Source organism: Crassostrea angulata, chromosome 4, assembly GCF_025612915.1.
Source record: "Crassostrea angulata isolate pt1a10 chromosome 4, ASM2561291v2, whole genome shotgun sequence".
In the NCBI taxonomy this organism is placed as follows: domain Eukaryota; kingdom Metazoa; phylum Mollusca; class Bivalvia; order Ostreida; family Ostreidae; genus Magallana; species Magallana angulata.
The window spans coordinates 22,462,421-22,488,773 of NC_069114.1; the positions used below are offsets into that span (position 1 = coordinate 22,462,421).

The following is a 26,353-nucleotide window of genomic DNA, read 5'->3' on the forward strand; positions in this document are numbered from 1 at the left end:
TGAGACTGGTGTGGAAGCATCCTCAGGTAGTGTAGATTCAAATTTGTATAAATCATGATCCTTAGGGGTAGCTAAGGTGGGGTCACAATGAGGGGTAGAATTTTTACATAGGAATATATAGAGTAAATCTTCAAAAATCTTCTTCTCTTAAACCGATCAGCTAGAAAAGCATCCTAGAAAGCATCCTCAGGTAGGGAAGATTAAAGTTTGTTCAAATCATGTTCTCCGGGGGTAGGGAGGGGGCCACAATGGAGGGGGGGGGGGGCAATATTACATAGGAATATATACAATTCTTGGGCCTCACATGAGGTTGAAAGTTTGATGTTGGTTTATTATCCATATATAAAGAGTTGTTTAAAATCTCGAGAACTGTAATGCTCGATTTGTGACGTGACTGTAAAATCACCCTGTTATAAAGGGGCTCATTGATAAAAATTATGCAGGGGAATTTTTATACAAGATCTGTTATACATTTTTTGGATATTTTGTATACATGCATGACTCTATAAAGCTGATTTTATTATTTTTAATTGTTGCTTAGGCGAGCGGCCCCTTGTTTATAACTTAATTTAAAGCTGAACACGACTCGTAAAAAAGTACTCTATCATAAGTCGGAAACCTCTAACGACCGGCTTATAAGCAATACATGTTGTATAGAACTTGTCATTATATAACTTTTGTGAAATGAATCTCACAAATACACACATAAATAATCAACTTTATTGTTATTTTAAAAAAAAAAATCGAAACTTCTTTTTGAACATATACAGTTTTTTGTCCACATTGGAGCACCAAAAGAGAAAGATGATGATAACTGCATAAGTCTAAAAATAGACTTTATAATTAAGCGATCAAAATACACGAGGGCATAAATTAAAGGTTTCTCCCTCAACTACCTACTAGTTATTTTATTTTATTAAAAAAATCCCTATATGTGAAAGAAGAAAACCGTACCTCAATGCGCTCAAATAAAAAAAAACATTCAAAAAATTAATGTAATTGGTCTTCTCCACCATAATAGATTGTCGTTTACCAGGCGTGAATTAATTTCGTATGACGTTTCATAACCTAACTTACTGGACTGATGAATAAACTTAACTGCAAATGTTGTCACATGATATGTTAAATAGCTATATTTCAAATCAATGTATTGGCAGGCATTATAAAAAACAACAAAATTAATATCTACAAAATCAAACAAAGATGATTTTCCGCTGCAATAATTTTTAAAGAACAACGATAATGCTTTTATTCTCATAAAAATAATGTGTCAGAACTATGGAAACTGTTTAAAGAACACCGTTTTTATTTACTTGTGTTCGAAAAAATATCAAAAATTTATGCAAATTTTATGCAATTTATCGTTTGAGAAGGGGCACCAGAAAGTAGTTGCAGCATATTATCCTTTTTGCAAGACGTCTCAAATGATCAACCAAAATTTCAGCGTCAATCGTAGAATAATAAACAAGATACATAGCTTGGTATGAGTCATGTTTTTGTTCACATGAGTTTATTCAACCTAAGATTTTTTAACTTGGTATTTCCTATTCTGCATAGCTGCATTTAAGATATAAACGAACTAAAGCATGACCTCAGCTCTCATTGTGCGCAAAGCTATGTATCTTGCTTATAACTCGAAGCTGGTTAGTAAATAGTAAATTGTAAATAATTGAAACAAAAGAAAAAATGCACTAAAACAAAAAAAAGAACAATTTATTTTTCATCATACATACACATATATTTCTAGCAGCGAAAATAATCTCCGTTTATACTGAAAATGCTGAGCATCTCAACAAAACATGTTGCATTAATCAACCATTACTTATATTTTTTTGCGAGTGGTTTTAGAGAAGAAGTTTAAAATTTGAAAGTTTATAGACAGACAGACGACGGACGAAATATGATCAGAAAAACTCACTTGAGCTTTAAGCTCAGGCGAGCTTATAAAAAAGAGATGGATACAGAACAGGATACATTTAACATCTAACTGAATTAAAGCTACAATGATTAAGTAACGGAATAATCCCCTAATCCATCAAAGGGGCGCTCTTATGTGACAGTCATTTTTCAAGTCACTGCGTTTAAAATTCAGACCTTATGTCTGCAGCACCTTATAAAGAAGCACCTGTTTTAAATTTTATCCGGTCATAAAAAGCTGCGGATTTATCTTTCTTTCTTTTTTTAAAGTAGAGCTATGATGTTATAATGTGATTTTCAAACTATATATATTAAAATTTAATATTCCGAGGACTATCCCCCGAGGTATTGACCTCCCCCTTCTTACAAGTCTGAACTAAGCTGTGGTCTTTGTACTTGATCACCTCGTATAAATTATGTCTTTGTATTGTGCAATAGTCGTTTATTCAGGGGATCTTCTCAGCGAACACATTTTGTCTGAATCAGAAGTTTCATTTAATGTCTTATTCGTAAAACGTAAAAGTTAGTTCTCATGTATAATTACTTTTAACTCGAAAATTTGTAAAGGACATTTAATGTATTCATAATTGTGATTTTTGAAAATTTTTCAGATTTGAGGTCATCTCAATAGAAGATGAGTGATGTACATGCCATCTCACAACTATATCCTGTTTCTCAAGAATGATAGTAAATCATCTTTCGAACACTTGACTTAAGTGTATTTAAGAATTAAAATGCACCAAAACATTACCGACGGAGATTCAAGTGGAATTTTAAAGAATGTATCAACTTCGGACGGAGCATTAGTTTGGACCGAGGAAAAAACGAACAGCTTTGTTCCGTGCAAAGTGAAACTTGACGAAATTAATCTGTACATCATTATAGGAGTTGAATCTTTGCTTCTATGTGTGTTTATTGCTACGACATTTTATCTCTATTTCAATAGAACAACAGACATCGACATAGATCAAATTGAAAGCAAAGTAAGCAATTCTGGGGCCACAGAAGAAGGCGTTCATTATTTGAATCCTTCGGAACCTCAGCTAATGCACTACGAAACTGTTGTAACCGCCAGTCGTCGGTCTTCTATTAACTCCGAGAATCCTTATGAAATAATAGTGAACAACCGAAGTGCTGACGTGAGAAGTCTAGAGAGCAATAATAACATTTTGAACAGAAGTTACGAGAATATCACCGAAGGGGAAGACATTTACAAACAGACGGGAGTACCGTCATCTTTTATTATTGACTGCAAAAAGTTGGAATCAGTGCCTGTTATTATCGATGGATGTACTGAGGTTTTCTGAAAACGACATTCGTGCTTTGTTCTGTGTGATGTATTGATCTGTAAAAATTCGTCACACGTCCTGTAAACTACTTTAAAGGAATTATTATGTTGAAAAGCAAATCTGGTAGTTTATTGAAATGCTGATTGTTTTAAAGTAATGTGTTAATGAATAAAATTGTCTTATGACAATATATTTTTCTTAATTGATGAATGGTTAAGTGTGAAAAAAAATCTGTATAACGACAAATATTTTCACACACATACACACACACACACACACAAGCGCGCGCGCGTGTGTGTGTGTCTTGTATACATTTTGCTTTTCATAATGTCAAATTGATTACCATGGATGAATATCAAAACCATGTACTATGGAAAGAGGAATTCGGCAGGGCTGTCTGGGCTCTTCCTTGTTATTCATATTTGTACTAGAAATATTACCTATTCAAATAAGGAATGATAATGAGATAAGAGGACTTAGTCTACCCTTTCGAAGAAATAATACAACTGATGAAAGTATAAAAATCATTCAACATGCCGATATATGCACAGGATTGATAAAATACACTGAATCATCAACAAAGATACTAAAAACAGTTTTATGTTAGTGAAACATTAAATAAATATGAAGAGTGGATATTCGATGCAGTTCTTTTAAAAATCATATCAACATTAATTTCAGCACTTTTAATGCCATTGTAAAAAAATGCAATTTTGGTAGTTTATATTGCTTTAAGGGTGCTTTGTGCCATGTTTGGTTGAAATTGGTTCAGTGGTTCTGTAGGAAATGTTAAATTGTGAAAAGTTGACAGACAGACGGACAACATACAAATTGTGATCAGAATAGCTCACTTAAGCTTTCGGCTTTAAACTCTGAAAAATCGCCACATACATGTACCTTTACACCTGATCATGATCCTCTCCCCTTAAGGCAAAACGAGCTACAAGTTTGTAATATCTCACTTCAGTGATAAAATCATTTACGGTTGATAAACTTCTGTTGTGAAGATTTTGTGAGATAAGCCATAAGAACATAAATTGAAGCAAATTTACAGTGTCGGCATTCTGTACAAAAATTACGTAGCAATATATATGTATATTTCATTGTGCAGAATGATTTATTCCTAGAAAAATTACGATTTGTTCAAACTTGTTAATTGTAAATATTTTGATACGAGCATTCTTATTATATAATAGCACATTTCCTCTGAAAAATATAGAGGATACTGAAAATACCAGTTTTCAAATTAATAAGAAAATAAAATAAAACCAACAGACTTAAATGCAAAAAGAACAGACATCAACATAAAACTAGCGATGTACAAAAATAAACAGGTGGCGTGTTTGAGCAGCACTATGCGTGGTACCTGTTGATTTTACTTACTTTTTAATAAAATTCTGATTGATATCATATACACTGTAGATACATTTGGTTGTAAAAAGATCAATATATACTCTGCATTTACGGTCAATTATGATACTATTTACGATTGTTAAATCTAAACTGATGATCATGTTAAAATGTATTTTTCTGCTTCCATTATTGTCAAATAATGAATTTTCTTGGTTGGTGTATGTAAGAGAATTAAAATATGATAAATTGTTAATTTAGCTGTACATTTACTAGATGTGCGTAAATACAAAATTATAAACATTGCAGTTTTGATGTATTGGCGGATGTAACAACAAAGTTCACAATATGTCATAATGTAAATTAGGTAATCACACCTAACAAGAAAATTTACAATATGACAATTTCAATTTACTGGGGAGTGTCAATACAAAATTCACACCCATCAATTCAGAAAAAAACCCAACAACAACAACAAAACTAGTAAATAAATAAGGTAACCGTATATACATGTACCAATATTCTTATTATAAACATATTTTTTTTAATATAAATACATGTATCAGACAAAACAGCGATTATTTGCGAAAATTCACTTGAAAAAAATAGTCGCATATTTTAAGGGTTGATGAGTTCAGTCGAGACCTAATCATAAGAATATATTTAATGTTTTCGAAAGACTGTTCATTTAGGATAAAGGTCGCTCATGTAAACATGTGTATATAATTGTATTATAAATATATATTTAAATAGAGGCCAACAAGCCTAAACGGTCACCTGACTATCACAGCCTAAACATAGCTTTTTTTTTTTTTTTTTTTTTTTTTTTTTTTTTAGATTTTTCAAATTATATGCATATAACTAAGTTTCATTCTGGAGTAAAATAAAGTCTCAAATATAATAATGACCACCACTTTCCTACCTGAAATCTTACAACAAAGAATACATGGCAAATAATTGTTCTATGTTTATATGTTTTCATAGATAAACAAAAGGTGCCTGGTATACAAATTTTTTTATTAAAAAAAAACTGCCCCCATCCCATTCCCAGAGGCCAGACAGACACTTTCTCCCTTAGGACATTTATTAAAAACAAAACCTACTGATAAGTTACTTTCATATAGTTTTACCTGTTCAGTTTACCATTGATTCAGTAACACCATCTGGCATTTATTCAAAAATATTGTACACATACCACACTTCAGTATTACTTTTAACAAGTCTGGTATTTATTTTAAAAACTTTAAAGATTTGTTTTAAATGAATAAAAAAAACCTGTTTAACGTTTTTAATTTCTGAACTTCTTTAAAATTACATCATTTTACAATAATTATTAAATACGAATAAGCAAGGCAAGATAACTCTATTAATTTCTTGCAAAATTTGATATAAAGCTTTATTTGTTCTCTTTTATAAATACATATGTACATTTTTTTTAAAATTTAAAATAGCTTAATAAAATAATTAATATTTTTTAAGATAATATACACATTGTATTGAAAGAACTAATCGAACTATAGTTTTGTCAGGTATCTCATATTTACTGCATCGAATTAAGACTAAAATGTAATATTAAGCACTTTAATCGACTTTGATTAAAATTGCATCGAATCATTTCTTATTTTTAAAGTATTATATATTTTTCTTTTGTTTCATTTCGAGTCACCAATGGCTGGTGGTTAACATCAGTCTTCTTGTTAATGGTTGACTATTAATTTAAGTAAACTCTGTAAGTTGTAAATAAAGATGTTTACTGCTTTATTTTCCAAGAAAATATACCAAGCATTTACAATTAAATTCGATCACAGATTCTTCTCCATGCCTTAAGAATTACATCAAATACACATATATATACCCTCGTTGTTAAAAGCTCGTTCATGTTTGCGTAGAAATTTTTTTAAAAACCACTCTTTGCTGTAATGACGGTTATACATGTAGATCTCATGTATTGCGTATTATGCGTTTGATTCTCGGCACTACAATTTTGTTGCCTGACGTTAGGTTTATCAAAGGATTAAAAGTTGCCTTCTCCGAAACACTGCGGGGAGTGGGAGCAAGCAATATCAAGATGTTTCATAAAAAAGATAAATCGATGCATGTTTAATGTGTCAACATTTACATTCACAATTGCACCGTATACAACCTCTAACGCGGGGGAGTCGACAAAATGTTTTGGGGAGTCGATTCCAGCGTATGGGGAGGAGGCGGGAGGAATTTAGGTCACACCTTTTGTAGGTATTTATACCAAGTACATGGAGAGAGAGAGAGAGAGAGAGAGAGAGAGAGAGAGAGAGAGAGAGAGAGAGAGAGAGAGAGAGAGGGAGGGAGAGAGAGATTATTTTTTAATGGGTTATAATGCTGAAAGTAATGTTTAAGCTTTAAGAGGTCATGGTTGGACATTGCATTCCTTTCAGTGCATTTTGTTTTTGCTTTTAAGGGTGTATGTCTGTTCTCTAATCTAATGGAACACATTTAAGAGAAGGTATTTAGCATCTTTTTAATACTTTTTGATACTTAGATTATCCCGGGGGCATTGTGTGTTGGTGACACATTCTTCACAGTAAAGAATTCATTGAATGTACAACTACGGTAATTGGAGTAAATTTTTCAAGTGAGATAAAATTATTAATAACAACACTCTTAAAATGTAATGAAATTATGTTGTTGTAGCTAGTTATATTGACAATTTAAGAATGGATTTGTGATTTTTTTAATAATACAGCTAAAATACTTTTATCTCAAGAACTATTTTTCTTCTTTAAAACAATTATAATCAAATTCGATTTCAGTTATTCAATTCATCACAATTAAAAAAAAAAACCATGCATAGAAGAGCATAGTAATTCAAAGTAATGCCATGTAATGCCAGCATTACACTAGATTTTGGAAAGTACTTAGTAATACATTACATTACCATTACTTATAATGCTAATTTTATGGCATTACACATTACAAGCATTACTTTGAAAACCTGTAATGCATTACTATTACATTTAGCATTACCCCAAGCCTGGTCCGAGTGCTCTAATAGTCTCAACGACTACTGGCACTGTACCAGTTATCGGCTAAAATTTAACGTTTTCCTTTCGTAATTCCTCATTTCTTGATATTTTTGGATAAAACTTGACATACTTTAAAAAGTGAACTCCTTATTTATCAATCTGTTAGTTTATATCATTATTTAGAACCCAAAACATCTTTTTTTGTGCTTTTTAGCGCGCCCCGATTTTGCCGAGTTTTTACGATCTACTGTACCAGTTATCGGCTTCGTGATAATAACATAGTAAAGTCCGCGTTCATGTCGATTTTATACTCTGCTAAATATAGTTTGAATTATGCCCCTTGTGGGGTCAGACTAAAGTAGTCGAGGTCAAAACTCATAAAATTATTCGTTTATTATCAGACGGTAACACCAAATCGATTCCTATTCAAAGCATAATTATGCAATCAGGCGTTCAATTGGGCTATGAATCTGTCGGAAATTTGTGAATTCCTTTTGTTCATACATGTTAAATGTATTGATTTTATATGTGAAATCAAAGAAGGGATATAATAACGTATCACAAAGAGGTAATATTCTATTTTTAACTTATTACGTCACTTCCCTCACTGCTGAAAGTGCAAAGATGTAAACTCAGCGGTAAACAATGATCGTTTAAGCTCATATATAAAACATATTCATGAAAGTGTTCAAGCAAATTTACTTTTCTTTATTTGAAAAAGACGACTGAATTAAAAATTCTTGGATTGTTACGTGCTTTAAACCCGAACTCTCAGTTTAGCCGATAACTGGTCTTGGCCGATAACTGGTACAGTACCAGTACTGTTATTGTGTTATTACTACTATTGTTTGGACAAAATAAATAACATACAAACAATTTCTGTAAAATTTGACTTTATCTAAATAAATGAATGAAATGGTTTTAATTATTTATAAAGATATTTGAGCAACAAACACAAAGTTGTTATGCACATTTAATACTCGTATTTTATATTTAATTTCGTATTTTGTTTAATTTTATTTTTCAGAAAAAGATTTAATTTAAAAAAGAAAATGCATTTATTAAAATGGTATTTCGATCCCTCCATTTCTTAAGAAAATACACATTTACGCGACCTATTGACACAAACTATGTGTGAATGTATTTATGAACGTTTATAACCGTTTTAATTAACTACTAGGGTTGTATCATTAACTACTTTTAAATGCATTGTTTAGCTGATCAAAAAACTATATACAATAAGGTCTAATTTCTTCCTCCGTGTTTTATAAATTTGAGAAAAACATCATATCATAAATATGTTTTGATAAAACATAAAAATGAATATGCTTGCTACAGAAATCAAAAGGTTTTCAAGATCGATCATTCCTCATGTTTCTATGACGTCACATTCAAGAGTAGGAGATATAGAGCGCACTGTTGCTCCAAAACCATTTTTACATATCTTATTGTTCATATCATTTTGCATATCATATTAAAAAATAGTGTTGGAGCAAGCAGGAGCTCGATGTTTCCTATTACAACACAAAGTACTAAAGAACTGACAGGAGTTGATTTTGTCCATGTTTATTTATTTTAAAATCAATGATATATATGTTATTTTGCATGACAAGTACATGTAATAACATGTAATTTCTAATTTGAATTACGCACATTTTTATAATATGAACTGTTGGACTTTTTGGAGAAGAATGTCGAGAAACCCCCATATGAATCATGTTAAATTATATTTAAAGATAAAATTAATTCAATCAAACTATGTATCAGTAATAAAAATATTTCTCGAAAATTGTATGGATCCAATTAAAGGAGCATGGTCACGATTTTGGTCAAATTTTATTTTTCTATTTTTATTATTTGCAATGCTTTAGGAATGCATTTCTAATGATCAAATGAAATTTGGGTGTCAGTCACTTGAGTTTTAAGCAAAATACAGGGCTCACAATTCTTCGTCATGTAAACAAGGCTCGTGCCCTGTTTTTGTTTACATAAGTTCAATATACTAGTAAAAAATCGTTTTAAAGCTGGTTTGTCTATCTTATTATTCATTTAAAGCATAAATAAACAGTTTCTAACGATTAACACATTTATTTTAGGTCTAAAACTGGAATTTTCACTTAAACATTCGAAATCTAAACAAACGCTTTGTTTACATAACGAAGAATTGTAAGCTTTGTAACTCGCTTGTAACTCATCAAATGACTCTCAAATTTTGGTTGCCTATTTAAAATGCTTTACTGAACCATTGTAAAAATAAAATTCGAAAAAATAATTTTTGACCAAAATCGCGACCATGCCCCTTTAATATTAAACTCTAGTCTCGTTCAACCAAACGCTCGGCTGACACCGTAAATCTCCGACAAGGATTTACGGAGACAGCCGAGCGTCAATTTGAACGAGACTATATTAAACTCTGGCGTAGGAATACATACGACTACAAAAAATTATTTAATTTGTTTGTACCATTTAAAATCTGACTATTTTTAAGGTATTTGTAAATAAGTTTCCTTAAAAACAATGCTTTAGCATACATTACATCGAATTTATCAATAATTTTCAAGAACGAAGTCTTGTCAGCAGCAATGATTTGTGCTGAGGTCCAAACACTGTTTCACTTTTGGTTTGTTCTGAGTATCTGCATAGGTGAGTTGATTAAAATCAACTCCCAAAAATGACAGGAAATACCCAATTTTTTTTTTTTTTATAAAATACGTACTTTTTGTGAACTGAGCATATTATTAACATTTCATATTTTTTATGACCTCGATTAGACAATTTATCTTTATAAACCTGAACTACATGTAGATATATATAACCTATTCTTTAGCAAATTTCTAAAGCTCTATTTATAATTCTGAATTTGGGGGGATAAAACACTTTATCCTACACATACATGTAGTTCTTTTTAAAATTATCTTAAGAGATGTAAAGATTTTTATATCTTTCATTATTCTTTTAATTGGTAATTATGATGTTGAATTTGATTTTTTTTCTTTATCCTACACATACATGTAGTTCTTTTTAAAATTATCTTAAGAGAATTAAAGATTTTCATATCTTTCATTAGTCTTTTAATTTGTAATTATGATGTTGAATTTGATTTTTTTTTCTTGAGTGATTCTATTAATGCTACTTGTACATGTACATCGAGTGCACGGGTTGCACTGACTTGCAGGGGATGGGCTCAAACTTCCAAGTAAATGTCACTTTAGTTATCATTATCATGGTAATTTTTACATAGAAGGAAAATGGACTTTCCTTCTGTGTAACGTTTTGACAGTTATAGTAATTGTTTTTGTAACTGTTTTTTAATATCTTTTTCTGCAACCGGAAATTGCCTAATAAACATACCCCTATTTTTCATGAACATTTTAGAACTATTCTGAAATGGGTTTGTTAAGTCTACTCTGCTTATTATCAACAAAAATTGGTGTTACATATTGCTTTTCTTCATAGAGATTCATTAAAACATTTAAAAAAAAAATATTCTGGTCTGGCAATTTATTCAAACACATTTGGTTTCTTTGTTCTTTGTTCTTTGTTCCAAAAGTTTTTTTAAAATGGCATAGTGGTTCTGATTGTGTTCAAAATGTAAAAAAAAACCTGGAGGTATGGAGAAGACAAAAACGTTTAAAGTTACAACTATTTAAACAAAAACAGAAACAACGAGTACGTTATACTGTATTACATATTTAAAAAATCATAATAAATTTGTAGTCTAAAGCACTGGAATTCATGTTTCAATTTGAAAAAACCCATGGAAAATAACCTTGAATACTTGTCTTTATTTCTGAGGATTATATTAACAAACATTTTTTTCTATCTGAAAACGCAGCGATGAAAAATAAAAGAAGATACAGCTATCACTCCTAAAGCTGTCACAATTCTTTTCACTGAACTCTCAGAATTACTTTCATCGTTAGATGTACATAATTTCTTGTTCGAAACTTCTCTGTTTGAAACATCACTTTTACACTCTGCCTTCTGGTATGTGCAGTCCGATTTGTTTTCATCTCTCTTTATTAACCGTATGTTTTGCGGTAGCGCCGTTTTAATCTGATTATCAATTGAAGGCTGCAAGATTTGGTTTTCAAATGAACTCTCAGGAGTCATTCCTTTAGACCATTCTAAATGTTTAAATTCTTCAATATGACTAAGCTCATCTAAAATATCTAATCTTTCAATATTCTGCAGAGCATCTACAAGTTGACATAACGTGAAATTGTATCTTGTCTGAAGATCTCTGTATAGTTTTTGAACGTGGCCTCCGTCTTTGTCTGTATATGCTTCCAAACTGTCCACCTGTTCCACTGTATAACCTGTAAATAAGACGCAAATTTGAAATAAAGGAAGTTCATATATAATTGATGTCAATCGAACAATTTTATAGAATATTTTATAAAGAATTATAAGAGTAGCATAAACCACAGTATGAACTTTTTGCACTTTAAACTTATTCAATGAGTTTTCTGCCTTTTATAATTAAGAATAAATTATTTTTACAAGATATACATGTACAAGTTATAAATTTTAATCTTGTATTTTAAACTGGAGGTACTGTTCAAAAGCTTGTTACCGCTCCCCCCCCCCCCACCCCCACCGCTAAGAAAATATAATAACTCGAGTATTTCTCTATTGGAAAACAATGGGTGCATCATTTCTCTTTGACCTTATACTTGCACAAAACTCAGGGTCTGGATATATTTTCTAGTCTCAGGCAATCTCTGTGTCATGTTTTTGCTTCTAACATTTACCATTACAAAATATAGTCTAATAAGGAATTATGTATTATTTGACAATGACCTTTAAGGTCAGACGACACGTTCCTCGAGAATCTTTTTTGTATCTCCTCGTAATAAAGAGTTCCAATAAGAAATATTAATTTTATAATTACTTTAAAAATGATCAAAATTTACTTAAATTTGGTTATATGTGTACATGGTCGAGTGGTTAGAACCGTGGTCACTCACTGCCAAAAGCGTATATGTTCTAGAGGTCGTGAGTTCAAATCCCCGCCCCGGCGGAGATATAGTTCTAATTTACTGAATTTCGCTGTGCTGTAGATGTATTTATTTTCATATCAGCAATTCAAGTGTATTTTCAAGAAGATTATATAGGAAATTGCATACTATAGTATTTTGCAGAAATGCCAGGTCAGGTACCCTAATTTTTTGCATGAAAGCTGTCAAAGTAGTAGTAAACCATTAACAAATTCCTGGAAAAAGTTATCATAAATTGAGGAACGTGTCGTCTAACCTTAACTTGCACAATATTGTGTGAAGTAGAAACTCCCAATGTTTCTAAATAAGATAGAAATAGATTGGACACGAATTATGAACTTTTCCTCTCAGTGACCTTGAACTTGCCCAAATGACCCGATGTCATGATCATGAAACAACCTTAGGTTATAAGCAATTTTTTTGTAAAGTAAAGACTCTACTGTTTCTCCTTAAGAAAGATATTGATTGGACACGAATTATGGAATTTTCCTCCAAATTACCTTGAACTTGACTACATGACTTGTTTATTTAATCAGTTAAAATCATTTCTCACCCTCAGGTCATATGCAATCTCTGTGTGGAGTAGGAACTCTATAAGAAAAATAAAGACCATAAACTAATTACTAACTTTTTCCTTCAAGTGACCTTGAACTTGCCCAAATGACCTTAGGTCAAAATCATGACACACCCTCTGGTCATAAGCAATTTTTGTGTGAAGTAGGAATTTCCTATAAAAGATATGGACTGGATACGATTGCACAGACAGACAGACTGACTGACGGACAAGGTGATTCCTATATATCCCCAAACTTTGTTTGCGGGGGTATGAAAAGAAAAGGCTTATCCCATTTTTTTTAAAAAGAGATTTGCTAAAAAAAAATTGTACTTAGAAGATATGTCTCCCGTAGACATCAGTGTTAATTTCAAAAGGCGATAATTTTCTTATTACTTTTTTTTTTTTTTTTTAGAAATTATAACGGTTAATCATTTGATAAAACCTTTCTAAGATTCAATTAACCGTATTTACAAAATATTGCATATAAAATATGATAGTTTTGCATTGACAACATGTACTTTTACCAAGCAGCCTTTCAACGATGCTTCAACGTTGATATTGGGTAAAGACGTCGTTAAACAATTGTTATCATGGTTTTAACGTAAATCTTTAACGTCGATTTCACAAAATTTAAATCAATGTTTTTACATCGTTGAGACAACGCAAATATATTTGCATACTCAGTATTCCGTCCAAATAAGACAAGAAAATGTAGTTAACATTTTTATATTAAAACCCATTCACTTACACAAGCAAAATTAATATCGTGAAACAGTAAGTTTTTGTGTTTAACTTCCATTCACATTTTCTTAAAAGAGATAATAATTTTGAGTTGTTCCATAATTTTGAAGCAACTTTGATGTGTTTGATGAAAATGTCAGTAAATATAAGTAAGAGTGATACATGTACTTTAAAAATAACTAACTCAACTTTGTAAAAGAGTACCTGTTTGTGCAGCCAAATCTTTCCATTTTGAGTCAACATCTAATCTCTGTAAAACTTTGACGACAGAAAATGGTAATTTTTGGAGAGGAGTAGACCAGTTTATTTCCACTTTTCCTTTTATTTGAAAAAAAAGTTCAAGTGAAAATTATTACATAGCAGATCCTTTATATAGGTTAATACAGGTCCAAACATCCATAGTGCATTCACTCTTACAGGGTTTTATAAAATATCTTGGAAGATAAAGAATAGAAGTTGACAGTGTACGAAAGTAACTATAGACCGATAAACAAAATCTACAGAAAATACGCCCTGTCTATAGTAATAGGAAGATTCATACATCAACTTGTCTATACTACCAACGCAGTCCATTAAACGTTTTACTTGACATATTGCGATAAGAAGCAGAACGTTATTGCCATGTGCTTTTAATGTGACTCTATACACCCAGAATTTATCATAGAATTACAATAGAAGGCCTCAAAACATACACTTATCACAGAGTAAAAAATGATAGTGATGCTATAGGTATTTCTAAAGAAATACGTGGCGTATTTTTAGTGAATAACAATAATAAAATCTATTCATTCGCTTCATTTCTTTACTTAAAGATAGGACTTTCACACAAATTACGTTTTATAAGTCAATCGCAAAAAAAAGATACTAGAAATCAAACATATTTTTAAAAAAAAATATTTACCGGCACGGTAAAAAAAAAATACAGAAGATTTGAATTACCCCGCCTTAAATGGGTCACGTGACATCCATCTCGGCTTATCAACAAAAATAGTTCGGACCGGAAGTATTTGATATTATATAATAGCATCACCCTTTTGATAAAGCAAAGGTTTATCACACGGGTTGTATATAGTGTGGTATATATATATCCGAACTATTTTTGACACAGTCCCTCGCTTCAACGCTTCAGTGACCTATTTTCGAAGATTTCCTAGTACTTTTAACAAAACTATATTCACTACCAAAAATTGATAAATAATATGGATTTTGTCAAAGATTTAAATTACAAAAATGAAGGAAAACACATAACTGTGTAGCATATGCGTCGGGACTGGGGGTTGGGGTGCTATAAGGAGGGGGGAGCTATATAAGGCCCCCCTTTTATTGCAAAGTTATACATAACCATAACCAATGACCTTTTCTTTTGCTTGTCAAGATTTTGATAAGTTTAGCCTCCCCCCTCAACTTTCAATTTGCTTCCGACGCCACTGTGTAGTTTATGAAACTGCAAATCACGTAAGCTTTCAAGGAGTTCATTCTGACGACGCAATGAAAAAAAAAACGCTTTGGTTGTGTTTATATACAGGAACTTACCGAAACAATACTTCTTAAGAATGTTTTCCACCACCAGTAAGCATCCATATTCAATATTTTCAATTCCGAATTGTTAGGCTAGTATTTGTTTTATAAAACATCAACAACTGTTCCTCGATCGTTCGAGTAAATTCAAACTAACGAGCATTTGCAACTTTGTGTATGTAAACAAACTTATTAATTCAAGTCTTCTGATCAGTATTTCCATTTAATCAGGTGATTAAGCTCTAACAAACAATGTTTAGAGCTAAAACATTATTTCAAGCTTTATTTCAGTGAAACTTTACATTAAAACAGTATACAGTTGTTGACTGGGGTAGAGGGCAACAGTTGATCTGTCGGCTGGCTCGCAAACTGTTGCCCAAGGCCGAAGGCCAAGGTCACAATAACCGCATAACAAAACGTTGCATCATCGTTTTTTTAACCTTTGAAATATAATCAATTCGATGGTCATATAAGGGGCTGTCTCAAAAGCTTCATAATATAAATCAAATTGTATGAGATAAATAGAACATCTATAATTGTGTGATTTTATATTTGCTTTATCCAACTCGTTGAAATGGTTATATTCGCTCGGCAAGCCTCGCAAATATATACACCACTTCAACTCGTTGGATAAAACAAATATTAAATCACAAAATATAGATATCCTCTATATATCGTATAAAGCAAATAAAATATTGAATTCGTTCCTGAATTAAAATGTTTTTTCGTGTTTTTGTAGAATATTTTTTTAAAAAGTTAACTATTAACAAATTGACAGAAAATTGTTTGTCAAATAATGAATATTTCCTTCAGACACATAAATAAAGGATCTCTCATGATTTGCGATTGCCATGGTTCGGGGATAGAAAATACACAACTCGTTGGATAAAAATCATATATCATTCAGATCATGAGAGATCCTTTTTATGAAAAGTTTTACCACGTCTTTTGTTAAACCTCAATCTGTTTTATTAAAATTATAATTGTGAGCCGCACAACGCATTTACTACAAGACGTCAACAACTTTACGCACGAAAACAAAAAGTTCCTTAAAGATTAAAACACAGACATTTTTGAGCATATTTTTATCAATTCATGAAAAAAATAAAACAGCTATCAATGCTTCGCATTTATAGATGAAAAATTTTAAACTGAATTGTTGGTTTTTTTTTTCATTCTACGTCAATCATCCGCCTGAAGCTACGTTATGTTTAATTATGACGTCACGTGGCGTAAGAACACACAAAGTAATATCTAAAATTTATCTCATGAGTGATATCCACCGTATATTGAGATAAACATGTGTTAAAACACTTTATACCATTCAAAAATACATGTATTACTATTGCAAATTGTTTAGTCTTTCCCCAAAACATAATTTCAGGGGACTTTTCAATTTCTGAATTGAAGAAAATTGTTTTGGAATGATAAATACATATAAATTTCATTATAGGCCTATATAAAATATATGATATATGTATTCATAATTAATGGAAAACTAAATAAAGGGGAAAATTAATTTTTAATATTTATGTATCCCAAACTAAGAGAAATATATCTACATGAATGATATACATATATATTTGTATCTTTTTCACCAATGAATTTTAAATGTAAAGTTCCTATCGCGAATGTTCCGTGAAGTTGCGGTTAGCCCGGTAGCATGCCAATCGGCTTTCTACTAAAAATACTACCCAACTTTCATGAACGTATCATGTATTTGATTTGTATTGTAAACTGTAAATTGTAATGTAAAAGTTCTTAAAATCCATATGGTGAATTCAGGGGAAAGTTCGCTCAAGTTTACGCTGAATAAAAACTCCAATACGAAACAAAAGTTCAACAAGTTGTATTTAAGTTGGTAAATAAACGGTACATGGGATTCCAATGAAAACCGATTCTCGGAGTTCCGAGAGAACAACTTAATAACGTGCGGAGATTCCAGCACGGACAGTCCGATATAATTCTGTACACAAAATCGACACTAACGTGCGGAAATCCAGCACAGCTAGCCCGATATCACACACACTCCACTAACGTGCGGGGTTCCAGCACAGTTAGCCCAATAAAACACTACGCTAACGTGCGGGGTTCCAGCACAGTTAGCCCAGCCGTTCTCTTCCCGATCTTAAAACATTCTCCCTTACAATTATTGTTTTTGACAGGCATTGCTTTTTATGACAAAGGGATAGTAATGGCATGCCAGAAAAGTAAACATTCACACATATAGCTGTTACGATAATTTCACACTTCTAATGTCCAACAATTATTTAACTTGCTTGGAGATTAAGTAAAGAAGATACATATGTATCAATGACTAGTTTCAAGAGGATTAACATTTTGTCACATGAAAGCATCTCCGTTTTTTTTTTGTTATTTCCTTTTTTTTTTATTTGTTACAAACTAAATTGCATAGTTAATTGGAGAGAAAAATCAAAGTTAAGTGCTCATAGCAGCTTGTAAATTTTAAATCGATAACCTGTTACATTAAAAGTTTAAAATCGAAGATTTCTAAACTTATCTATAACAATCTCAAATTAAATCTATTCAAATTGAACAAAATTTTCAAAAGAGCGGTTCCCATACAATTTGACCCTATTTAATTCAGCCAGTACCGGAAGTACAATTCAGTTTCAGAGTAATAATTGTGTTTGCAGCGTTGGGGTGGGGGCTGGGGTGTTACAACGCATTTTGAAAATTTACGCACTTTGAAATTTTTTTTCAAAGTGCGTTAATTTTTGGACCAAGTCAACGCACTTTGAAAAAAAATATTTTTTTTCAAAGTGCGTTGATATCGTCGATACTAACGCACTTTGAAAAAAAAAATTGTTCAGGGTTTAGTCGAAATAATATTTAATTTTAGATACAATAAATAATTGTTTTAACCTTGTGTAGCTTAATGGGATATATTTTAGAAAGAATCCACTGCATTCTCAGCTAACTTGATTAACAGTTTCTAGATTAGAAGTTTTTCCTTTTCTCATTAGCTTACGCAGCTTGACAATTTACATAGAACAATTAGGGAGATTTGAATTATCCAAATATGACAATAACTGCATCGCTTAGCAACTGCATTTTCCTTTTTGTGTATGCAGCAAACCTTCTAATTATCTGGAACATTGTGCTGTGCCAGAAACGAAAATTATTTAATTTATTTATTTATAATGGAGATAATGTATAATATATTTCAACTGTCTGCAATTGCATGTGCTTATAGACAAACATGATTAAAAAAAGGATAAGTTAGTTATGGTTATCAAAAACAACATGATCTATTGGAGGATCAGTGTTTAAGTTTATGATAATTTAATGTTTGTCAATGTACATGGAGTTTTTTTTAATGAAGTGATTTATTTGATTAGAATTTGAAAAGAGGGTCTATGTTGAAACGCTTATAGATTCTTTAACATACCAAGAAATGATTACCAATAATATCACTGTACTTAATTTACAACGAAGCGTATTTCTTTTTTCGATTTTTACATTTACTCTAAGTTGCTGAATATCAAATTGAACATGTTTTGGAAGAAAAAAGAGGGGTGGGGGACCTTCCTGTAATCAATGAAATGAAGCACAGGTAATTGACCTGTATCTTTGGTTACCCCCCCCCCCCCTTCCACTCCCACCCCTATCCCCGATTTTAAAGAAGGTTAATTAGATTCATTAGCGTTAACAAATCATCATACTATCAACAAATTAGGAATTTAATTACAAAATATGTGATTTATACATATTTTTTCAAAGTGCGTTAAGTGTCTCGATACTAAAAAATGTTGATGTACCTTTATGACGCACTTTGAAAAAAATTTTCAAAGTGGGTTAACTTGGTCCAAAATTTAACGCACTTTGAAAAAATTTTTCAAAGTGCGTTGATTTTGTCTAAAATTTAACGCACTTTGAAAAAAGTTTTTCAAAGTGCGTAATTTTTTCAAAGTGCGTTGCCACACTGGGTCCAATATTTTTTTTTAGTAAATGCTTTATAGATTAACTTTTCACGGGGACTTGGTCTGGAACCCCACCCCAACAAGGAATTGGAATAAATTCTGTGCCCCAAAATATAATTGCTAGCCCGACACTCTTACTCAAATCAAATTGTTTTCCTTTAAGTTGTATAAACAAACTTTAAGTAAAGAATATCGAGTTCTTAATCATAAGTGATCGTAATTGGACGAATTGACGTAAAAATAACAGCAATTTCGGGATAAGAATTGTACAATATAATGGAATAATTTTTTTTTTTTACAATTTTCAAGTACAAATGTAGATCTATACATTATTTAAAGTCGCGTAGAGCAAATTCCAGTCCAAGGCGGTGCAGAACTCTCTTTTTGGATACATTTTGAAATTCAATTTCAAACGCCTTGAGGTCATTAAAAGCAAGAATGTTTTTCAAGCCGTTGAAAAATGACCCAGCGTGTACATTTCACGACGTTTTGTCTCAACTTTCAACGCTAAAAAAGCACCTGGGATCAAAATTCAACGTTGAAAATAAGCCCCGGATCAAGTTTCAACCCGAGTCATTTTCCTTATTTACATCAGACTGAATTCAAGCTGAAATCTAACGTCTGCTTATAGGAAGTCAAAAGCTGGTTCGTAAATATAAAGAAGGTAGCTTTATCAAGTAATACTGTAACGTGCAAGGGATTCACTGCCTGTGTTCCCCCTTGGGCCCATATCCAAGATAGAATCAGATAGCTCTGATTACTGCCAATATCTATGATATAAATTTATATATATGATATAAATTTATATTTATAATATACAGTGCGGACTTCAATTACCGCGCCTGCACACATATAGGGACTCACCGTTACGCAGGCAGGGATGACCGCACACCTACGCAACTCGGCAGGTACCAACGTAAACGCAAGCAGGGATGACCACACACTTTTTCCTAAATTCATTACCTATCCGTTTCACTATTCTTGTCTTATCTTATGAAGTTCTACAGTTATGTCATTAAGACAGGTATATCGATGTCTTAGGAACGAACTTAACATGCGACCGTATATGTTATATTGAAATTATTTATACATACATTAAAATATCATTAAGAACTTTTTCTCTCAACTTGTTTTTATAAACTAAAAACGTAAGAAATTATATAAGGAATAAGGAATCATTCTTTGAGTATTATGAGGTGATAATTTTGGTCAGGGCGTGATCAAATCCAATAAAGCCCGAAGGGCTTTATGATAGATTTGATCACGCCCCGACCGAAATTATCACCTCATAATATTCAAAGAATGATTCCTTATTACTTATATTTATATAATTTTAGGCCATCGTACGATTAAATCTTTAAATATAAATAAGCAAACCCCGCCGGCGCCTCAATTTTGCGTCATTTGTATTATGGGTTATATAGAACAAAATCGATACGTAGTGTTATCACAGACAGAGACACTGGATAATGTAAATATATCAAAATATACAAATATTTCTTTAGTTAATTTCTTTCGTGTAGACTTTTAGCTTTTAGGTTTTTTTAGATTATCTAGTCGCACGTGTAAATGGATAGCGGGTATACTATATAGTTAAAGCGTAGTGCACTGATGATATCATAATTAGATTATTCATGTTCGAGAATCACTGATCTCTACAGTAGTCTGATAAAAACAGGAATAAATACTGAATAATACTCAATTACAGAATGACGATTTACAGTCTTTTCATACAATAAGATTCTAACATATTTCGTACCAAAAAATCGGGTAACCGTTTAATCGTTGCTATCCCATTAGTTCAACACAGACTAAAATTCTAAAGTATTAAAGTACAAAAAGAAACATTGCGTACTCGTTTTATATGGAGGCATCTTCTCATTCTGTGGTGCTCCTTTATGAACTTCGGCGATTAACTCTAATTTTTCAGATTTCGTGTTAATTCCACGAAAAATGTCTTCTTGCGTTTGTAGTAACTCTGCCATATCCACTTGACCAACAGCAGGATGACATAAAGCTGACATTAACTGCTCCCACCAATTATCTTTTCTGGGCAAGTCGTCTAATAATAAAACGGTCGCTGCTTGTTGACCCTCTTGTGCCAACCGACATCTTATCTTTTGCTACAAATAAAAACCAATTAATATCATTAGTTTTAAAATGTAAAAAAAATCATCAAAATAGCTGCTGTATTTAAATATTAGTTTAGTTATTTTAACAACGATTATAATCAAACGTATGGAATAGCCTAGTTTTCATTGAAATAAAAAAACTATTTCGTTTTTAGGCGGGACTGTCTATTGCAATTGCTTTCATGATCTTCTACGTCACAGGTCAAATTCCTCCTCTTTTAATGGTAACTCTATTGGATGTTATTAAAACTAAGGGTATACAACTATCTACCCCTTCCCTTTAACCGTTCGACCCCCGTTTGAACAATAATATAACTTTCCTGGTATATGTATAAATTTGTACTTTATCCGTTTATTAATATCCATTAAAATGCCTAATAAAATTTTAAAAGTGGAGATGTCACGGCGTCCTGACGACGGCGACCAAGGCGTTCTTACGGAGCTCCCACGGCGTGTAACTGCGTTTCCACGGAGTTCTACTTGGCGATAAACTGCGCTCTCGCTGAGTCTCCGCCGAGCGCTCATGACGTGCTAGGAGTTTTTACCGCGCGTCCACGGTAAATGATGTTTTAACAATATTCAACCCTCAAAACTTTGTTAAATGACCCTAATAAGGAGATAAGGGATCGACCTCTAATACGTTCTCTTCAAGATACATAAAGAACGGGAAAAAACTCACTTGCTCAACAAAATGGTTATTAAGAAAAATAGGGACTGGTCTCTCAAATAAGGGAAAAAGAAGCTCTTTAGTCTTTCTTTGATAGAACTTAACTTAGAATTATTTTGTGATATGTTATAAAAGCAAAAATGTTTATCATACAGTTATTATACTAAAAATTATACAAATTTTCTTATTTGTTACGTAATTAGGAGTCTTAAGGGGCCAGAGGTAAAAAATTATTATTATTACTTGTATCTCAAAAAGTACAAATATAAGGAATATAGGAAAGAAGATGCCTAATATGACGTTTTAAACAATATTCAACCTTCAAAATTTTGCTAAATGGCCCTGACAAGGAGAAATGGGGTCAGTTCTTAAAACGTTCTTTTTCAAATATATTATAAACGGTATCAATTTCTAAACACTCAATGAACAAAATGTGTTTAGAATTAAAAGTCCTTTCATTGGATATCAAGAAAAATGGACTGGCTCCTCAAATTAGGGATCATGAGGGGTGTCTGTTTAGGCTGAATCGACTCAAGCTGGCATCTTCATTAAACATATTGCATTAATTGTAAAAATAAACTATAACGCATACCGAATTACCAATAGAATGATTTGTATTTTAGTATGTTGTTAATGTATCAGATTATGCTCATTTTGCGCAGATAAACAGTCAGCTGTCTGATTAATCGAAGTATATGTTTGATTCGATACGTAAAAACATCCAAAATACAGGCGATTGTTCCCCGAGTTAAAAAGCAAAATGAAAATGAAACGATATCAAAACAAGCTAAAACCACCGTAACAAGAGAAAATGACTACGCATTGAAATAGTGAACCTCAATTTACTTTGCAAAATCGGCACCAATATATCTTGCAAGTTTCAAAGATTATTTTCACAGGTTAACTCTTGCAAAACAAACTAATTTATCTTTGCCAGATTGACCCTTTTACCATGTATCCAAAATGGCTGCTCCGAACAAAGGGCCTCGTTTTCGAGATATGGAATAAAGACCTTAAACTTATAAACTGATTGAATCCCCTTTATTATTATTTTCGTAAAAAGCTAAAATTGGGAACAGAATAAGCCCTTAATTTTTGCAATTTATATTTACCTTTTTATAAGGATGATTTCTGCTAAATTACATTGAAATTGACAAAGTAGTCCTTGAGAAGAAGATTTGTAAAAATGCACACACACACACTTTTTTTTTTTTTTTTTTTTACAATTTCGAGTTTTTTCCCTTTGAATAAAAACTTTGCTTTTATTTCTACAATTTATGTTTGCCTTCCCATAAGGATGCTTTGTGCCAACTTTGTTTGAAATTGGCCAAGTGGTTTAAAAGAAGACGTTGAAAATGTAAAAAATTTACAGACGGACGGGCAGACGGACGGACGGACGGACGGGCGACGGACAAATTGTGGTCAGAAAATCTCACTTGAGCTTTCAGCTCAGGCAAGCTAAAAGATATGCTTCGGTGTTCTAAACACTACTCAACCACCAGAATTTCGTTATATGGTCCCGATAATAATAAAGGGGTTCGGTCCCCAGAACATTATCAGAAAATCCTGCTAAAAAGACATTTGTTATGGGTAAAATGGGAGCAAGACAACACAAATGGCACACACCAGGATTATACGCTTTTGAAGGACATATTAACAGCAGCTATAAATTTTTGATCATGATGAACTTTTATTCACATTATTGACATACATCCTTAAATGTTTATGTGTTTTAGCTAATTCATGGGTTTAAGAAATTTTGATGACAAATGTAATTTGTAATTTAATTACATGTAATAACGTCTGAAAAAAAATTGTTATATTATAAATTACATCTGCAAAAAAATTGTTATTTAATAAATTGCACCTGCAAAGTAATTGTAACGGTAATTAAATTGAAGGATTGAAGCAAGTAATAGTAATTTAATTAATTACTTTCTATTGTAGTTGACCCCCATCTCTGACGTTAAATTTAATTCATAAACCTCTTAAGTTAACATTGCTCAATTAAGTCTATATTTATCCTCACATCGTCTGACGAAGTACCACATGTATATTTTAGACGAAGTCTGAGACCAATATGTTTCTAAACAAAATCTTAACCTATAAAACAAAACTGATTTCAATAATAATGAGAAAACTCATTCAAGGATGAGCAAATCGAAACTTATACAGTTGTAATTTTTGCTTGCGTGTGGGTGTAATTACCTATTTTATGTTTAATTTTTCCCATTCTCCTTTTTTTAACCTTAGTATTGTAACAAAACTGTATAAAAGCTACATGTTATTGTTATTGTCGCAGTTGATATCTAAAAGTTTTATATTTTGCGTATTTACTTTTGGCGCGCATTGCAAATCGAGTGTGTATTAGAGGTGAATGAATGAATGTATGAATGGGTTCTGGTTTGTCACGTGAGGATTTTGTTTACGGGTGTGTGTTGACAACGTGTTTATTGTTTACTACTATATTAAGCTGGTCAATTGATTTACGACTTAATTCATGAATATGCATGATTTTATTATTCACTATAAATAGCAAAAATCGAGCCAAAACCTCAATCCAACGACTTTTACCTCGTACACATGCGTCATACTCGGGCATGGGTAAGTGAATGATGCATACCGATTTCTACATTAAAACTGCCGATGATTGACGGAAAGGGGTGTATTATAACAAACAAAGATTGCCGAAAAGGGGTGTATTATAAATTTTTACAAGAAAAAATATTGACGCAAGCGTCAAATGGGCCACAAAAAAATAATTGTTGTTTGAATCATCATGGCTGTAAAACACACCACACAAAGAAGAAAATAACGAGTTGGTTGCACTAATTTTGATGGTAAATTTTAATATATTTTCAGCAACACGTTTTGAAGTTTAACATTTTAGTATAATCATTTAGAATCGAGTTCGTTACTGTAAGTATTTTTATAACGGTAATTGTATGAGCATTGCCATATTATGAAGAAATGGGGAACACATTGATTTGTGCATTATTCAAATACAAAGTTAAACTCGTCTTTATTCTCTTGGAGATTCTGTATTTCAAACCATTTTTATATCTTGTTGCAAAACTTAATTAATGCATTAGTTTCTATGATTCAAGGGACCACATATTAAAAAAGAAATGGATTATTTTAAAGGTCATGCTCATCCGGTAAAAACTGTACAATTTTAAAGGTAAAAAAAGCAGGATAGTTTTTCAGTGCAGTCATAAATATATCTCAGAAGTCTCTAAAAAAGTTTTTAATGCCTTCTGACTTTATTAGTTTGAATGAAATTATAGCCACCTATCGATCTCTTAAAACATAGTTACATAAATAATTATCACAAATTCTTGTTAACATCATCAAAGTAAAAGTAAATTCATTTTCAAGATATACTGTATATTACAATATTGGGCGATTAAATCATTTCTTTAAATTCATTTTAAGGAAGAGCATTTGTTACAAATAAGTTTCGCTGTATGTCAAATGTAGAATTTAATTGTTTTATTTCTTTTAAATAAAGGGATCTCAAAATTACTTTCTTATGATAAATTATACAAAAAGTGTTCGAGACGGATACGTACTTGTGATTGCCTTGATAGGCATGAAAGGTGGGGCAATAATTCATCAGGTGACAAACGGTCAACAAGTTTCACCAAGTTTTCCTGTATTACACGTCTGCGATAGTCATCTTCAATTGACATTCTGGTCTATTTTTTGATCGATTGGAATGGCATTATTAGTCGTACGGAAATGTACAAGTAGTTTCTAAAATAAAGAAAAAAGATCATAAGTCCTTTTGCTTTTTATTGTTTTTTAAAAGGATGACTGCGCTTAACGCTGTATTTGGGCCATTTTTATACCCCCGCTCCGAAGGAGAGGGGGTATACTGTTTTACCCTTGTGCGTCTGTCTGTCTGTCCGTCCGTCTGTCCGTCTGTCTGTCCGTCCGTAACAAAACTTTCTGTCGCATTTATCTCAACAACTATTTATCGCAGATGCTTGAAATTTTAACACAGTGTTTGTTAAGGCATGCCATATCGTGGGATATATTTTTGTACCAATCGGACGTCAACTTCCTGTTAAATGACGACTTTGCTTATTTTTTAACCAAAATTTTCAAACAAATTTTCGTCAAAGATTTCTCAGCAACTATTTATCGCAGATGCTTGAAATTTTTACACAGTATTTGTATAGGCATGCCATATCGTGGGATATATTTTTGTACCAATCAGACGTCAACTTCCTGT

General features: G+C 31.9%; 2 protein-coding genes across 5 annotated transcripts in view; one reads left to right on the forward strand and one right to left on the reverse strand.

Moving 5' to 3' along the window:
* LOC128179742 (palmitoyltransferase ZDHHC16-like) overlaps positions 1-3,394 on the forward strand; it is a 52,685-nt gene extending 49,291 nt beyond the window's left edge. Inside the window, exon 10 of the mRNA XM_052847301.1 lies at positions 2,529-3,394. The gene's annotated coding sequence lies outside the window, so the exon portion shown is untranslated. The remainder of the gene's footprint in view (positions 1-2,528) is intronic.
* Positions 3,395-11,323: 7,929 nt separating this feature from the next.
* The window catches only part of LOC128181249 (uncharacterized), a 29,603-nt gene continuing 14,573 nt past the window's right edge, over positions 11,324-26,353 (reverse strand). The window contains exons 2-6 of one of the 4 annotated variants that reach the window (XM_052849578.1): positions 25,689-25,872; positions 21,173-21,440; positions 14,060-14,173; positions 13,112-13,149; positions 11,740-11,877 (exon numbers count right to left, since the gene is read on the reverse strand). In XM_052849578.1, the coding sequence (XP_052705538.1) occupies positions 11,758-11,877; positions 13,112-13,149; positions 14,060-14,173; positions 21,173-21,440; positions 25,689-25,808 (660 nt within the window). In that variant the 5' untranslated portion in view covers positions 25,809-25,872 and the 3' untranslated portion in view covers positions 11,740-11,757. Of the gene's footprint in view, positions 11,878-13,111; positions 13,150-14,059; positions 14,174-21,172; positions 21,441-25,688; positions 25,873-26,353 lie in introns of all 4 variants that reach the window. The other 3 variants (XM_052849575.1, XM_052849576.1, XM_052849577.1) reach the window with 3 other exon arrangements.